Consider the following 17940-nt stretch of genomic DNA (forward strand, 5'->3'; position numbering starts at 1 on the left):
GGCACTTCGTCCATGCCCCATCCTCCAGGGACACTGGCTTGTTCAAGGACCAAGGACACCTTTGAAGCCAAAAATGTCTCTTTTTCTTCTGCAGAATCCTCATGTGGCCTTGCATAGAGTAGGACCCAAGGAAGGCAGCTGCAGCAAAAGAATACTGGGTCCAAGATCTGACTTGTCGGGCAGGAGTTCTGTGATCTCAGATGTGGGCTCTGCCCCTGGGTGGCCTTACATACAACAGGAGCAGCCAAACCAGATGCTCTCTCAAGGTTACTTTTAGTTCAACTTTCTGTTAATCTCAAAGTGAGGCAATGTGACACCTAACCTACACTCAGATCATCTCTGAGGCTGATGTAGGGGTGCAGGCAAATTTGGAGCACACTTGGGGAACCTTCCTTCTCAGACTTTGGGGATGACTCAAGGTGATTCCACCTTCCCCCAGCCTAACCCCAACCTCTGAATCCTGCATCACATCCCAGCAGGTCCTGTCATTTAGGTGCTGTGTCTTCCAGGAGTGAATATCCTCATGGTGGCACATCAGGAAGGGATAGAACATTTCCTTTGTGGAGTGTTACACGCACACACATTCCACCCCTACTCCCCACCCAGCACCACCACCAAATCCCATCACAAGGCAGTAATATAACAAAGCAAACCATGAGTTTCAAAAATTATCTTAGTCCAGGTATTAGTCTGTGCATTTTCCTGCTTTTGAACTGCTTTCCTAAGAATGCATTTCAGTTTTTGATGTTATAAACTGTGCTTTTAAAGCTTTGCTCCAGAGCACCTGCTTGACTGGTCTGGCACCCACCGTTCTAATCAAGCTTTTGCACTGTGTGGACGTGGGGAGGCTGACAGACTAGCTGGCTGGCCTGCTGTGTGCCTGCCTGTCCTCTTCTCACAAAGTGCAAAAGAGAAGCATGATACTTACAGTATGCCAAGAGGCACCTGGCAGCAATTCCTTCCTCTCTTCTCCGAAGTTGCTGATCATGTATCTGACAGGTTGTGGGGAATTCATGGCCTGGAAGCTGATGCAAGAGTTCATGGAATTTAAAATCTATGTTACCCTTCAGTTAGGCTGTTGGAAGTTTTACACCAGCTCAGCAGGAATGGCACCTGCCAGTTCACTGTTAAATACAGAAAACTGAAGTGGAGGCCACTGGTTCCTGACCCCTTTGACCTTGCTCATCACTAGGTCTAGATTTTATGCTATTATAAGACTTGTAAAGTGAACTGCTGCTCTTTTCCACTTATACAGGACATTTGATAGAATGAACTTTTCTCACTGTTTAAAATGACATTCACACTTTTCTTTGGAACTGTTTTCATATACAAATATATCCTCTTTAATATAGAAATCCCTTACCCACCCCTTCTCTTTCTCCTCCCCCTTTTTGTCTTCCTCATTCTCCTTTTTAAAATCACAAATAATAGAATCAAGCAGAATGAAATAAATACAGGCTCAGATTTAAGGTAATATTTTTTTCTAGGTTTGCATTTGTAAAAACTAGAAAAATGATAAGCCTACAGTTTTCTTGATTTTTCTTCCTCTAAGGGCATGTAAATAAGTTTTTATATTTGTTTATAACTTACACTCCACTTCTCTCCCCAAAATGAGAAGCCAACAGGCCCAGACTAAGGAAGAGCATTGGCACCATTTGATAGAAAATTTCCCCAGAAACCTATAGGCTAGCTATTCTTATAACACAATGATATATGCACCAAAGCATTCATTGCGGCATGCTACTGTGAGAGAGTATAAATAGCCTCTATGTCCATTGGTAATTAAACAAAATGTGGTACACACAATGGATACTATGTATCCATTTAAAGGAGAGGAGTTCTTTGTATTTTAAAGGTGCTATGTTTCGTGAAAAAATGCAGCAGAACAATGTGTATGAAGAAAAAAGGGGAATAATCTACATAGGTTTGAAGATACATGGAATATCTCTGTAAGGGTGCAAGAAAGATAACAATGCTCAGAATGATTGCCCTCCAGGGAGGAAACCTGTACCAAGGGATATGGAGGGAGACCCACATTCCACTTGCTACCCTTCAGAATTTCATGCTGTGAGCATGTAGTAACTATTCAAATAGTACTTTGGCAAAGGAAATAAAGCTGTAGTAGGATATCCACGTGAAAATACATTTAGTGAGCTTTCAGGTAGGCATCCTTTCAGCCAATAAAATATTTACTTGGAGGCATATTGAAATTCAGATTGACCTCCCATCTTCAACTGGATATGACTGTGGTTGGTTCAGTTTACCAGACTGAAGGGGTAACTTCATTTGAACTTTTATATATCCCCTCCCTTTTCTGAAGGAAGAATTTACTGTAATGTGCTCTGAAAGTCACATTTAAACTGAAAATGAAGAACTCAATAAAAAAGGAGACAGTAAAGAGGACACCATTAGAACACGAACGTTTATGTGGTTTTAGCCATTACAACAGTAGTTCAGAAATATCTCAAATGTTGCACAAATATTGATGTCATATTACAGACACACACAAAAAAGACAGGCAACAGTGAAGAGCACCAGAGAACCAGTGCGCACACCTAGAGTGACCATGCTTCCCTCCTTCAAGTGCCAGAATGCTTCACCAGTAGGCCCCCCACCCCGCGCTCGCTCCTCAACCCTCCCTAACCGGCTTCGGCTGGGATTCAGGCCTCATCCTCACCCTCCTCTTCCTCGAACTCCCCCTGTTCGTCGGCCGTGGCGTCCTGGTACTGCTGGTACTCGGACACCAGGTCGTTCATGTTGCTCTCAGCCTCGGTGAACTCCATCTCGTCCATGCCCTCGCCCGTGTACCAGTGCAGGAAGGCCTTGCGCCGGAACATGGCCGTGAACTGCTCCGAGATGCGCTTGAACAGTTCCTGGATGGCCGTGCTGTTGCCAATGAACGTGGCCGACATCTTCAGGCCGCGCGGCGGGATGTCGCACACGGCCGTCTTCACATTGTTGGGGATCCACTCCACGAAGTAGCTGCTGTTCTTGTTCTGCACGTTGAGCATCTGCTCGTCCACCTCCTTCATGGACATGCGGCCCCGGAAGATAGCGGCCACCGTCAGGTAGCGGCCGTGGCGGGGGTCGCAGGCGGCCATCATGTTCTTGGAGTCGAACATCTGCTGGGTGAGCTCGGGCACCGTCAGGGCGCGGTACTGCTGGCTGCCCCGGCTGGTGAGCGGGGCGAAGCCGGGCATGAAGAAGTGCAGGCGCGGGAAGGGCACCATGTTCACGGCCAGCTTGCGCAGGTCTGCGTTCAGCTGGCCCGGGAAGCGCAGGCAGGTGGTCACCCCGCTCATGGTGGCGGACACCAGGTGGTTCAGGTCTCCGTACGTGGGGGTGGTCAGTTTCAGGGTGCGGAAGCAGATGTCGTACAGGGCCTCGTTGTCGATGGAGTAGGTTTCATCTGTATTTTCCACTAGCTGGTGGACGGAGAGGGTGGCGTTGTAAGGCTCGACCACTGTGTCGGACACCTTGGGGGAGGGCATGACGCTGAAGGTGTTCATGATGCGGTCCGGGTACTCCTCCCGGATCTTGCTGATGAGCAGCGTGCCCATCCCGGACCCCGTGCCGCCCCCCAGCGAGTGGGTCAGCTGGAAGCCCTGCAGACAGTCACAGCTTTCAGACTCCTTCCTCACCACGTCCAGGACTGAGTCTACTAACTCGGCCCCCTCGGTGTAGTGACCCTTTGCCCAGTTGTTTCCTGCACCGCTCTGGCCTGCCAAAGGGAAGGAGAAATTCAAAAACTAAAACATAAGGAATCTGAAATCTGTCAATTTCACTTTGGATTAGTCTTACAGATTCTTCTTTGAAACTCTTTTTTACCTACAGAAAATTCTCTATATGTCAGTAACACTCAAAAAACACTGGAGATTATGATAAAACAAAAACCAAGTTTAGCTTGTATGAGGTTACTAATGATTTAACAAAACCCACCAGGTTTTTAAGAACAGAGAACCTATGAATATTTGATTCAGTGCAATGAACAGGCATGGCCAGAGGCACAGTGTGATCAGCAGACAAGAAGGCCTCTCAGCAGTTGTCTCAACTTCTGGTCATGGCCTGTGCCCTTGGCCTTTGCCAGAAGACAGCTCTGAAATTACCACAAGCCGACCAACGCCCATCTGAAGCTTTTCATCACCCTTTATTCTTTACCCTTCACAGGCTGCTCTGCAGCGGGAGGCCTACAGCAGCCCTCTGCAGGCTGACACTTCTGGGGCTGTGCAGAGTGGCCATGAAGTGACCACCAGTCCGTGGCTGGGTGGAATCAGGCTCTGTGGACACATAGTCTGCACCTCGGCACTCAACGCTAAGAACCGTGATGTCCCACTGATCGTGACTACATACCGAACACAAAGTTGTCTGGCCTGAAGATCTGGCCGAATGGCCCAGACCTGACCGAGTCCATCGTGCCTGGCTCCAGGTCCACCAGGATGGCCCGAGGTACGTATTTGTTACCTGCAGGGACAGAGCTGGACTTAGACAAGAGGGGGGCAAAGGCATCACACACAGGGCTGTGCTCTGTGCCCGGTACATTAGAGAACACTGCAGCATCGGAGACTAAATAAGAGCACTTTTTCTTCTTTAAAAAAAAGAATGAGCATGCTTAGTGACAACACACATGCAGGAGACTTAAGGAACTTTTAAGTGTAATTTTTAGCAGTTGACATTTAGAATGAATGCCCGAAGCGTTTCTCTGTCAATTGTATGGTCCTAGTACATTCCACCTCCCACACTATGCAAAGCAAGGTTGGGCAAAAAACATTCAAATAATCACCAGCAGCTTCATTGTAGTACACATTGATTCTCTCTAGCTGCAAGTCACTGTCTCCATGGTAACTGCCAGTGGGGTCGATGCCATGCTCATCGCTGATGACCTCCCAAAACTGGAAATAAGAGGAAACAAAAATCCCATGATGGCCTGGCATCCTAAATATCATCCTTTTCTTCCTCCAGTGTCCTTGGAACAGCGGTCACTGTGGCCAGACAGCTAAGCAGTCCTAGGCAGACGGCAGAGCTGCAGCCTCCATTCCTGCAGCAGCTGGGCGGAGGGGCTTGGAAATCCGCAGAGCATCAGCCATATTATGGCAATAGACTGAGGGACTGGGAGGGGCCCCGAGGGAGGACGCTGGGCCCAGGAGACCCCTTGCTAGGGGGAGCTGTGGCTGCTGGGAGGCTGTCGCCCCCAGGCAGAGGTGAATGTCGCAGCTCCCTGGCTGCTGCATGGGTCCTGGCAGGACCAGACCAATTGGACCGCACCCTGCGGCGGCCTCCAGGAATCACTGTCTCCTGGCCCAAATCCCAATCGGCCCTCTGTCCATACTGCTTCTGGCCACTGACCACGGGGACGGTTGGGGAAGGCCGGTCAGGAGCCCGGGGCCCTGATGGAGCCGGCTAGGGCTGGGCGCCCGGTCCCCTGTGCATTCACAGCAGGGGAGGAGGGCGGCAACATGGCGGTTCTGGAAGAGACCGGGTCCAGCCACCCGCCTACGCCCTTGCAGCAGCCGGCTGGGCCTCGCCCACGCCCACTGCAGGCGTAATCACAGCCCCAGACGGTCACCTGCCGCCTGGCAGACAGGAAGCCAGCCTCTGACCTTATGTATCATCGCGTCTGGATTTGCTCATATTAGGGGAGTTATCGAAAATGCTCCTCTGTGGGACCCAACGATAAGCCTCTTATCACATCTGTCATCCCAATGACACTGCATTTTTTTCATTCAAACTACAGACAAAAATACACAAACTAAGTTCTACTGCGCTACTGAATTAATATGACCGCAACCCCATCCTAATTGGCAGAGGCAATAAACCCTGGGAAATGCCAACTGGGTCCTGAAGAAGGGCCCGGCCGGGGGAACTTCAAAGGGCCTTGATTAAAGGCACACACAGCTGCGTCGCCGCGCGCATCTTGGCAGGTGGTACGGCTTCCAGGGCCCCGCCCGGCGACCGCGCGGGGAGTGCGCCACCGGGGTCGGCCGGCCGCCGGCTCCCTGCCAGCCCCAGCCTCTCCTCGGGTCCGCAGCCCCCTGCCCGGCCGCTTACCCCAGGGTCTGCCGCCCAGTTCCCGGCCGCTCACCCCGGGGGCTCAGTTCCCGGCCGCTCACCCCGGCCCGCCGCCCCCTCCCCAGCCGCATCCCGGGCCTGCGACGCCGGCCGCACCCCCGGCCCGCCGCCTTGGCCCCTCCTCGGCTGCGCGCCCACCTTAGCGCCAATCTGGTTGCCGCACTGGCCCGCCTGGATGTGCACGATCTCGCGCATGGTGCCGGGTGCGGAGCGGTGCTGGCGCTGGCCCCCTCCGAGGTGTGCGCACGGACAGGCTGGGCAGAGTGGGAAACAGAGCGCTGTCGCCGCCCCTCAACACCGCGCTTTATACAGGCCGGCGGTGACGTCATGCGGGCGGACCCGGGCGGCGGCGCGGGGGGACTGCGGCACCGCGAGAGGGAGCCGGGGCGCGGTGCGAGGTGCGGGTTCAGCGGCGCGGACGCTCCCGCACACCTGCACCGGTCCTTCGGCTCGCAGGGTCCGCACCCCAGGTCCCCCTGCATCCCCGGCAGGGGCTGGGCACTGGGCCTGGGACCCGGGACAGGGGCTGCCTCCAATCAGGGTCTCGGCTCCCTTTTGGACTGGGGAGTCCAGTGTTTTCAGTGGGGGGTTGGCGCCGTTCGCTCAGGTTTCCTGCATCCTATGCAGGGTGCTGGACTTGGGGCCTCGCTCCCTTGCCATTACGGGGAAATTGGCGGAGGGTGTAAACGCCGGGAGGGGTCTCAGGTGGGGAGGGGTTGGGTCCTCAAGAGAGATGACGTGCAGCTGTGTTCAAGGTGAACGAGGTTCGCAGGTGAGCGGCGTTTTGCTCCCACTTGTGAGGAAGATGGTCGGTTCGGGAAAGTCTAGGAAAAGTGACTCGGTCCTGGGTTTGCCTTAATTTCTGCTTTTGGCTCGCCGGTCGTTGTAAAAGCCAGTGAAATGTAGAAAATTCTGCGTGCGTGTGTGTGTGTGTGTGTGTGAGAGAGAGAGAGAGAGAGAGAGAGAGAGAAAGAGACAAGAGTTTGATGCCACGTGTCAGCCACTGTACATGTGCCTTAAGCACATTTTGTCACCTGATCCTCACCGCAGCCTTACAGAGCTGCGCAGTCTCGTTCAGAGGCCACCAGCCACATGTGACTACTGAACACTTGAAAGGGGGGTAGTCAGAATCCAAATATGCTTTAAGTGCAAAATACTCAGCGATGTCATTGACTCAGTTAAAAGAATGTAAAATATTCCATGACTAATTTTGTATATTGATTGCATATAAAAATATTTTGGGTATATGTTTGAAATTGATTTCACTTGTTTCTTTTAACTTTTTAAATGACTACTAGACTAGTAGTAACGACCAGAAAGTTTTAAATTACCTATGTGCCTCACGCTGTATTTCTATTGTATTCTACTGTTCTAGATAAACATTATTACTGTCCTAATTTAGCAGCTCCAAAAAGGAGGTTCAAAGAGTAGATTAGCCACAAAACTAGTAGATGAAGGCATCTATATCCTCCAAAGAGAAAGCCCAGGTGACTTTTAAAGGCTTGGTTAGGGTGCAGTAAGACCCAACATTAATTGTTCTCAAACATGATCCAAACAGTGGGCTAGGTGAGCAGGGAGCTGGGGACTGCTTGTGTTTCCCGGATCGCACTTTTCCTCTCTGAGACCAGTTTCTCCACCTTTAAAATGATAATTGTAGATGCTCCGCAGCCAGCTTTGTGAGTAGGAAATGAGAAGCTCTATATGAAAGTAGGTTGAATTTATGGAGCAAAAGTGCCCCCATAAAACCCAAGGTAATGCTTCACCACCCCTGCTTTAGGAAGCCACTCCTCCATGGGGGTCCTCCCACACACAGGCAGATACCTGGTGCCTCCATACTGGGTGGGATTGGGTTTCTTCTCCCCTGCACCTCCCCACCCCCATGCAGCAGGGCCCCACTGCACTGCCCATTCCACTGACGCCATCCCCAGGTTGCTTGGACATAGCCTCCACTTCTCCCCACTTCTACCCCCAACTCCCACATTTTGGACTCTTCACCACCAGCTGGAGCCTTACAGGACCTCTCCAGAAAATGGCCCCACTCCAGGTAACTTCACTGATTCCATGGTTCCACAAAGATTTTCTAGTTGCCTCTCAGCTTTTGTTTCATTCAAGGTGGGAATTTGGGGAGCAGTAGATCTGGAAGGGAAAATACTAGGGATATGGGATGCTAACAGGTGGGCATCTCCCTACCTGTGGAGGACTAGCTCACCATCATGGAGTGTGTCTAACCTGCTGCATCCTGGTTAGATCATTGAGCAAGTCACCTAAAGTCTCTGGGCCTCTATGGCCGTATCTGAAACACGGAAATCTGTTTTTATTGTGTTGTTGGGATAAGAGACAATGTCTGGTGAACATGCAGTCAATAAGGAAATGACAGCACTTGTTATGGCCAGCCCAGGCCCCTGGGGACTACCTGCTTCATGGATTACTGGCAGCAAATGTTCTTCCCAAGGCTGCCTTCTCCTGCCACCCAACGCGCACCCCAGACTGCTGCAGCCTGCTTGCTCCCCCTCCCCCATGCACTGCCCCTGCTGCTATTAGCATATAAACAGGGAAGCACACAGGCAGTTTAAACAATGCCTGGCCAACCTAACATGACTCATCCCAGGGCTGTGAGCTCCTGCTCTCCTCTACCATGTGGGCCTCCTGAATGCCACCACACTGTCACAGCAAAGCACAGCCCCATGCTGATAATAGCAGGAGGAAATGGAGCCAGCTGATCCTCCCTTTCCCTGGAATAGGCTTTGAATGAGCTTTGGGGTATGAATAGTGGATCCCCACTCTCTGTTTCCCTATTTCTCTTTGTGTCTAAACAGGAGCAGCTCTTATGGCCCTTGGGCAGGGTGAAGGAGAGGAGCTGACACCCTCCATCTGCATGTCACTTCCTGCCTTGGACTTGATGTCATTGACAGTATTTGAGACATCCCTACCCTGAAGGCACTTTGGTGCAATGTTGACAAAATTCAGGCTGGAGAGGGAAGGAGTGAGTTTCTGGTAGAAGGCTGGGCCATGCCCGACCTGAGCCAAAAGACTCCCAGGGGACTGTACCCTTCTCTCCGCCTGCCCTTTTGCCACTACTGCCTTCAGCAAAGCTCTAGTGTGGTGACGGCGATTACTGCTAGGGGATGCCATCTCTAAACTGACAGATGATCTAGCTGAAATTTATTTAGCTGGGGTCCTGAAATTTTGACATCAGTTTCCTCTGAAAGATGATGAAACCAAGAACCACCCTGGCAATAAAATTGTTATTCTGGAAGTCTCACATCCTGTCTGCGGCCTCCGAGTAGGCTCATGAGTGGGGATGAGGCACCCCAATTTCTTTTCTGTGAAACTCATCTATGTAGCCCTGTCTGCTCCTCTGATGGAGCACACATTTTCAGGCTTTTCATGGAGGAATTTTTCTTAAAGGATATAAGGTACTTCCTTTAAAAAAAAAAACTGCCTTAAGGATAAAAGTCTAAACCACAATTTAATTTACTTTGAAAATGCTGACTTTGCCAAAGTTTATAAACTTTTGCCTGAGACAGTAATTGGAATAAATATATAGTAATGTTTTTAGTCACCTTTTGGAATGTTTCATGTCCCAGTATGCATTATTTTTACTAGAATTTTCAATCTTAAAATTTCAGAATTGAAAAATATTTGTATGTATGTATAATATACACATACTTTATATATTCATACATATTGTTACGGTGGTAAGAACACTTATTTTACATATACATACTTTGTGATTACAAAATTAGAAAATTTAGAAAAATAACCCAAGTATGTCTTTCCACTCTTCTCCGGTATTTTTTTCACTATTCATCATTGAGGTGTTATTTCCTTTTCTTCCTTTTTATGCGTTGTTAAGGTGTTTTTGTTCCTTTTTGACATGATTTCAATTATTTTTTGTCTTGGATATCAAGAAAGAAGAAATACTATATTTTCTTGTGCCATGGCTTTAACCAGACATAATCTCACAAATTCTCAAATGTGTGTAAACTTCTCCCAACTGCCAACATTTTCCATATAATCCAGAGTGTCTGGGCCCTCTGAGCAAACTGCTTCACAGAGCCAAGGCTGTTCACCTGGAATGAGATCCCCCCATTCAGCCCACCCCCACATTCCCTGAATGGTTAAAAGCACAGGCTCTGGATGGATGGAGTGGGTACAAATCCTGACTCTGCCACTTAGTAGCTGTGTGATTTAAGGGAAGTGACTTAGCTTCTCTGTGCCTCAATTGCCTCAGTTGTAAAGTGGGCATGATGAGTAGCAACCTCCAGGGATCACAAGACCTGAATGAATTCACATGTGAAAGCACTTAGAATACCACCTGACCCATAGTAAGTGTTACATGAAGGCTTAGCTACTGTGATTGACATTGCTCTTCTTTCCTTCATGCTAGAGGCTCTTCTCCATAAATCAGTGCCCAACTCCAATGGTACTTTCTCTGTGATGCTCCCTCCTTTGTGCCCCAAAATATTAGGTACACGCCTCTGTGTTATAATCTTGACCCCTTGTCCACAGCACAGAAGGGTGCTGTTGAAGACATGAGCAAGCATCAGAGCTCTAAAGCAGTGAGCTGAGGCACCATTCGAATGCTCTTTCCCTACCCATACCCCAAGGTCTGCAGGGAAGTGGGGGTCCCCACCCTGTGCAGGGCAGTTCTCAGCCTGAGCGCCCCTAAGCCAGGGCACAGGACTGGCCCAGCTCCTGCAGGAGGCTGGAACCCAGGAGAGCCTGTTTCTGTCACTTTCTAACTTTCTGGCTTCCTCCCCACCTCTTTTCTGAATACAGGCTTTGTTTCACACCAGAATCTGAACTGACGAAGAATGTGAGTGACACCAACCATGCTAACTTCCATGGCACCAAGCCAGTACCAGAAAGGGGCTGGGCATTTTCTTGGACGCTCCAGAGCTCAAGTTTGGGTCTGTTTCACTTTCAAAGCAAACAGCACTTAGGGAGAGGTTGACGTCAGCGTTTTCCTCCCCCTGCTGAGAAAGCCAGTGAGGTGGTGCGGAACCTAATAATTCTGTCTTCAGCTGCAAGTGTGCTGAGGAGGAGTCATGGGCGGGGAGCTGCCACAGGCATCCGGGCACCCCCAGCGCCCCCATGTTCCTCCTCTCTTCTGTCCCTGCCTCTCCACCAGCTCTGCACACACTGCCTGTAACACGGAAGTCTCCCCTCTTGCCCTCTCGCTGGCATGGTTTACACAGCTTTTGCAAGAATAGTCTTTGCAGGGGAGCATCACCAAGCTACCACCACACTCATAAAATGCCTAGGAGGGAAATGCACTCAAAATAAGAAGGAGTGCTTTACTTTAACTATAAAATAATATTGAGGTACATTTAAAAAATGTGTTTAAAGTGTTTATTGGATCTAGAGCAATTCAGTGATTAAAAAAATCGAGTCTCCTGGGGCTTCAGGTGTATAGCCCTGAGCCTTCAGAGAAAGCCCCACATTGTTTCTTGTTCATTGTTTCCTCCTTTGTTTCCCGACTAAATCCCAGAAATACTTGATTTGACTGTGTAGAAATAACACTACTTATCTCTAATCAGTTATTATTTATGACTAATTGTAAAGTATATAAAAATGATAATAGGCATCATTTCAAGCTCAGAGTGGATTAATTTTGTCAAACTTATTGTTTGATTATACTAATTTTGTTGAACACTCATAGTCTGATGCTTGTGTAACATGCTGCCCATATTCTCTTGTTTTTTCTTAATTAGAAGGAATATTTGTTACTTTGACTCTTAATCATATCAGCATGGCCAATTTTACCATCAGGCACTATAAACATAACACGAGTTTTCAAGACCTATGAAGGTACTTGAGATGGGGTGGGGACATTGACAGCCCCAAACAGGAAAATAAAAATGCAATAGTAACATGATCAATGATGAATTCATGTCTAGGGACCATATTAACAATTAATCAAATGCAACTTAACTTTTATATCATAACATACAGATCCATGGGAAACATTTTCAAAATATAAATTTAAATATCTTTTTCAATGATATATGTTTGTGCCTCTGAAAGTAAGAGTTCCTTGGACCTTCACAGCTCTTAAACTGGCTACATCCATCACTCATGATTATCATTTCTGGATACAAAGAAATAATTAGAATTTGTAGATAACTAGAAGGAGATTAAAGAAGATGTAAACAAATATGTTGGAAAGGCATCATCTGAGAGACTTCCCAGAACTGTCACCAGGGAAAGAAAAAAGGGAGGGGCACACTGTGTGCCCGATTATCTTGGAGAAAATCCAGAAGTTGATGAGGTCTTGAATCAGTCATTTCCCCTCACTGGCCAGAGACAGCTTGATTGCTGCAAGTGTGTTGAGAGAAGAGGGGAGAGTTGGGCCTTTGGGTGAATTGTAAAACAGAGAAGCAATGTGCAACCAGAAATTTCTATGGTACTGGATATTTCAAAGTGGAGCGTTTGTTCACTCAGGGAATACTTAAATGCTGTGCTGATTCACAGATGACTTGTAAGGTTGGGTAGTTTTGTAATTAATGGGGCATACGGATCCCATTGACTAGGTGCCAGAAGTGACGTTGGAGACATGAAGCTGAAAGTAGGACATGGGCTGAGACCCTGCACAGTGGGGACACAGGCTGAGTCCAGGAAAGCGGCCCGCCAGGGTCAGGAGCTGAGTCAGCAGATGGCCTGTCCAGTCTGACCTGATCTCAATGGCAGGGACCAGAAGCTCCTGTCCGCTGTGCGGTCTGGGCTGAAAGGAAGTGAGGGAAAAGCAAACCAGGGAGGTCATAAAGCACATGGAAGAGCTAAGTGAGAGCGGGGTCTCTGCCGGGCAGGGCTGCCTCAGAAATCACCAGTTGCTTCTCCAAGCCCAGCCTAAGGCAGAAGTTTCCACTGTCCTGCCTGCCGGCGCGAATGCAAAACCTGCTGAGTTGGAACTAGTCCTAAGTGAATTGTAAGGGTCATTAAGGTTCCTCTTTGGTTCTTTTCCCCACCTCCTGCTGCTCTTCCTCTGATTGGAGCCCATAGGTTCCACCCCCTTATGAAAGTCTTTACCAAGGAAATAGTTTAATACAAACCAATTAAGGTCTTATTCTGATGAATAAGTATATTAAGCTTCCAGGAATGTTCACAAAGAGCCAGAGACTTCTGTGGTCAAAAGGGACCTGAAAATCACGTACTCTAAAATTAAAATATGTTCCAAAATTCACCGATCTTGGTCCCTCCTTGCAGAATTCCTACCAAGAAGTCACACAGCCTATTCTTTTTTTTTTTTTTTTTTTTTTTGAGAGGGCATCTCTCATATTTATTGATCAAATGGTTGTTAACAACAATAAAATTCAGTATAGGGGGGTCAATGCTCAATGTACAATCATTAATCCATCTCAAGCCTAATTCTCGTCAGTCTCCAATCTTCTGAAGCATAACGAACAAGTTCTTACATGGTGAACGAATTCTTACATAGTGAATAAATTCTTACATGGTGAACAGTACAAGGGCATTCATCACAGAAACTTTCGGTTTTGATCATGCAATATGACCTATAAACCATCAGGTCAAATATGAATATTCATTTGATTTTTGAACTTGATTTATATGTTGATCCCACATTTCTCCTATTATTATTATTATTTTTATTTTTAATAAAATGCTGAAGTGGTAGGTAGATGCAAGATAAAGGTAGAAAACATAGTTTAGTGCTGTAAGAAGGCAAATGTAGATGATCAGATGATCAGGTGTGTGCCTATGGACTAAGTATTAATCCAGGCTAGACAAGGGCAGCAAGACATTCACGGATGCAGAAGATTTCTCTCAAAGCAGGGGGGGTGAGGTTCTGAGCCTCACCTCTGTTGATCCCCAAATTCTCAACTGATGGCCCCCCTGCGACTGTGCCTGTCTTAGGTTGTTCCTCCCTTGAGGAATCTTACCCGTCTCTGGCTAACCAGTCATCTTCCGGGGCCATACAGGGAAATGTAAAGTTGGTAAGTGAGAGAGAAGCCATATTGTTTGCAAAGGTTAGCTTTTTACTTCTTTGCAGATTTATGCCCTGTGGCTTCTATGCCCAGCACTTGTCTCGAGGTATCTTTACCACCTGGAGGAATTATGATACTCGGTAAATTCTATATGAGGCACGAATTCTATTTAAGGTTTGTAATTAGGAAGGAAGAAGAAAAGCTATAGATGTAGCATATGAAGGAAACTTGGGAGGATTGATTATTTCTTTGACATATCTTCTTGTATAGTACCTTAAGTATGTATAGGTTTTAAACTACTAACTAATTTGCACACACATATTAACATAATAGGAATACGGTGACATAAACAAAGCAAATCTATAATTACCAGCCATCTCCAGTGAAGCCAAGAAAACCATTTAGGCACCCTAGGCATCTGTGAAAATTTATCTATGATATGATGGATATTTTCCAACTGTACTTGAACCATCAGACAAATTAAAGCAGCCCATTTCTGGGATCTGTTCACATCCCATATGTTCTTTTAACCATAGATAGTCTATAGTCATGAGATTTTGGGGTGCTACAACTTGCACCCCTCCCAACTCCTGGTTGAGTTCCAACAGTACAGATCCAGTCAAATTCGTTGTCTCACTGTATGCACATGCCAGCCTAGACATCTCCCTCCTCCTTCTTATGGCAAGTCCAGGAGACGGTGGGCTGGATGCAGCCACAACCGCAGCATCGTCCAGATCCCTGTGGAGGCTTTTTGATGATCATCCCCCGGCACGAGTCCTCCAGAGAGTCACACAGCCTATTCTTGACCAGCTTCCAGGATACTCACTGCAGCACTGACTTCTGCATTATTCTGTGACAATACTTTCCATGTTATGTCATTTAATCCTTGCAATAACCCTCTAAAGTAGGTACCATTCTCAGTATTTTCTGGAAAAAGAAGCTAAGGCTCAGGGAGTTTAACATACTTGCCCAAGGCCATATGAGTATTAAGCAGAGAAACCACTTCCTCTATGAATACAGGAGCAGATGTGGGAGCCAGATACTCCAAAGATCATGTTCTTTCCGTTACCTACACTGACCCTTTGTAACCATTCAGAGACAGCCTAAAGATTCACTGGCGTGCTGTGCACACACCTTTTTCCAGGTGTTAATCAAACACTTATCTAGGTACTGCTGTGCAGATGTAATTAAGGTCCCAAATCAGTTGGCCTTAAAATAGGGAGATGATCTGGGTGGGCCTTTTCTAATCACATGAGACCTTTTAAAACAGAGAATTTCCTCCAGCTGGTGGCAGACGAGGACATTAGAGTCTGACAGCAATAGAGACACCCTTGCTGGTGTTGAAGGAGCTGCTCCCATGTTATGGAGAGGGCCACGTGGCAAGGGGCGGCAGACAGCCTCTATGAGCAGTGCCCAGCCTGCGGTCAGCAGCCAGCAGGCAAACAGAGACCTCAGCCCCAAGGCTGAGAGGAACTGGGTTCTGCCAACCACCTGAGGGGCCCAGGATGGTCAGCTGTGTGAGGCCCAGAGCAGGAGGCCCACTGTGCCCTCCAGACTCTTGGCTATGGAAACTGGGAGGTGATTGGGACGTTTTAGGCCACTGATACCCTAGTAGTATCTTGTCACACAGCAACAGAAAACTGCTCTACCATCTCCTCTTTGGTGAGTAAAAACAGACCTGAGACAAAGGGTTTAAGTTTAGGTTCATTAGGGAGCTGATTCCAGGAGGCAGTGGGAAGTGCAGTGGAACTCAGCTGGAAAGTGGGGGAGTCACCAGGCTGCACTGGGGAGCCAGTCAATGCTGGGGCACAGGGCTCCCTGCTGGGTCCTCAAGACACAAGGTGACTTTCACTCCGAGTTGACCCACTGAAATCAGGGAAGCTGGGCTGTGTGACCTCCAGTCTGTCCTGGGACCCGTCCTCCATCCACAGTGGCATCACAGGCAGGGCATGCAGTGGGGAGTCTGGGAAGAGTGAGGGCCAAAGGGACCTGGGCAGGTACCAACAGGGGCTGCTGCAAAGACGTGCAGTAGGATGTTCCTCCACATCCACTGGCGCAGCCATGTAGCCGCCGTCCTGCTTTGGTCCCTGAGCTGGTGATGTCTGTCTTCCTCATGCTTCTCAGGTATCTGCACTTTTCATGTTCCCCTGGTGTTCCCTTCGCAAGCCAAATATTTCCAGTCCCTTCCTGAACCACCCCCCCAATACACACACACACATGGTGAAACACGACTTTGAGACCTTTATAAGCTAGGGAGGCACTGGATTTACAACTAGTTTGTTGTTCTTGAATGAGAGCGATAATGGGCACAGCACCGACCACATCCGCTTCTGGGCAGCCTCCTTAGACAAATGACGCATGGGGAGCTGTCCTGCCTCTTCATGGAGCTGCTAAGAATCGTCTCATCCTTTCTGTCCCTCTCTTGTTAGTATTTGGATCATAGGGAAGAACATTCCATCTACTGAGTGAGCCTGGACACTATCAAGGCCCAGGGCTTGGTGGGGGGCACCACGTTCACAGCCTGTTTTCATAGGACTGCATTCAATATTGGATATACTCAAATTAGGTACAGTGAACAGGCATGGCCAGAGGCGCAGTGTGGTCAGCAGACAAGAAGGCCTCTCAGCAGTTGTCTCAACTTCTGGTCATGGCCTGTGCCCTTGGCCTTTGCCAGAAGACAGCTCTGAAATTACCATGAGCCGACCAACGCCCATCTGAAGCTTTTCATCGCCCTTTATTCTTTACCCTTCACAGGCTGCTCTGCAGCGGGAGGCCTACAGCAGCCCTCTGCAGGCTGACACTTCTGGGGCTGTGCAGAGTGGCCATGAAGTGACCACCAGCCCGTGGCTGGGTGGAATCAGGCTCTGTGGACACATAGTCTGCACCTCGGCACTCAACGCTAAGAACCGTGATGTCCCACTGATCGTGACTACATACCGAACACAAAGTTGTCTGGCCTGAAGATCTGGCCGAACGGCCCAGACCTGACCGAGTCCATCGTGCCCAGCTCCAGGGCCACCAGGATGGCCCGAGGTACGTATTTGTTACCTGCGGGGACAGAACTGGACTTAGACAAGAGGGGGGCAATGGCATCACATACAGGGCTGGGCTCTGTGCCCAGTACAGCAGAATTCATTAGAGAACACTGCAGCATCGGAGACAAAATAGGAGCAGTCTTTCTTTTTTTAAAAAAAGAATGAGCATGCTTAGTCACGACACACATGCAGAAGACTTAAGGAACTTGTAAGTGTAATTTTTAGCAGTTGACATTTAGAATGAATGCCCGAAGCATTTCTCTGTCAGTTGTATGGTCCTAGCGCATTCCGCCTGCCACACTATGTAAAGCAAGGTTGGGCAAAAAACATTCAAATAATCACCAGCAGCTTCATTGTAGTACACATTGATTCTCTCTAGCTGCAAGTCACTGTCTCCATGGTAACTGCCAGTGGGGTCAATGCCATGCTCATCGCTGATGACCTCCCAAAACTGGAAATAAGAGGAAACAAAAATCCCATGATGGCCTGGCATCCTAAATATCATCCTTTTCTTCCTCCAGTGTCCTTGGAACAGCGGTCACTGTGGCCAGACAGCTAAGCAGTCCTAGGCAGATGGCAGCCCTGCAGCCTCCATTCCTGCAGCAGCTGCGGCGGCGGGGCGTGGAAATCCGCAGAGCATCAGCCATATTATGGCAATAGACTGAGGGACTGGGAGGGGCCCCGAGGGAGGTCGCTGGGCCCAGGAGACCCCTTGCTAGGGGGAGCTGTGACTGCTGGGAGGCTGTCACCCCCAGGCAGGGGTGAATGTTGCAGCACCCTGGCTCCTCGATAGGTCCTGGCAGGATCATACCATTTGGACCGCGCCCTGCGGCTGCCTGGAGGGATCACTGTCTCCTGGCCCAAACCCCAATCGGCCCTCTGTCCATACT

General features: G+C 48.6%; 1 protein-coding gene across 2 annotated transcripts; it reads right to left on the bottom strand.

The window, feature by feature from the left end:
• Nucleotides 1-2403: 2403 nt before the first annotated feature.
• Nucleotides 2404-17575, bottom strand: LOC140846692 (tubulin beta-2A chain). 2 transcript variants are annotated; one of them, XM_073224220.1, is made up of 4 exons: nt 6205-6381; nt 4781-4889; nt 4351-4461; nt 2404-3721 (listed from the first exon to the last, which is right to left on the bottom strand). In XM_073224220.1, the coding sequence occupies exons 1-4, from the start codon at nt 6259-6261 to the stop codon at nt 2661-2663; spliced, it is 1338 nt and encodes a 445-aa protein (XP_073080321.1). In that variant the 5' UTR covers nt 6262-6381; the 3' UTR covers nt 2404-2660. The 2 variants fall into 2 exon arrangements, with proteins under 2 accessions (XP_073080321.1, XP_073080322.1); XM_073224221.1 differs by lacking the exons at nt 4351-4461; nt 4781-4889; nt 6205-6381 and adding exons at nt 16953-17063; nt 17393-17575.
• Between the last annotated feature and the right edge of the window lie 365 nt (nt 17576-17940).

The sequence above is a fragment of the Manis javanica genome, chromosome 16 (assembly GCF_040802235.1).
Source record: "Manis javanica isolate MJ-LG chromosome 16, MJ_LKY, whole genome shotgun sequence".
Classification (NCBI taxonomy): Eukaryota; Metazoa; Chordata; class Mammalia; order Pholidota; family Manidae; genus Manis; species Manis javanica.

Excerpts from the sequence above, each read along its gene's own strand:
- LOC140846692 (XM_073224220.1), bottom strand. The coding sequence starts at position 6,261 with ATGCGCGAGATCGTGCACATCCAGGCGGGCCAGTGCGGCAACCAGATT. Across the intron at positions 4,890-6,204 it reads GCAACCAGATTGGCGCTAAG|TTTTGGGAGGTCATCAGCGA; the intron begins GTGGGCGCGCAG and ends TCTTATTTCCAG. Across the intron at positions 4,462-4,780 it reads GTACTACAATGAAGCTGCTG|GTAACAAATACGTACCTCGG; the intron begins GTGATTATTTGA and ends CTGTCCCTGCAG.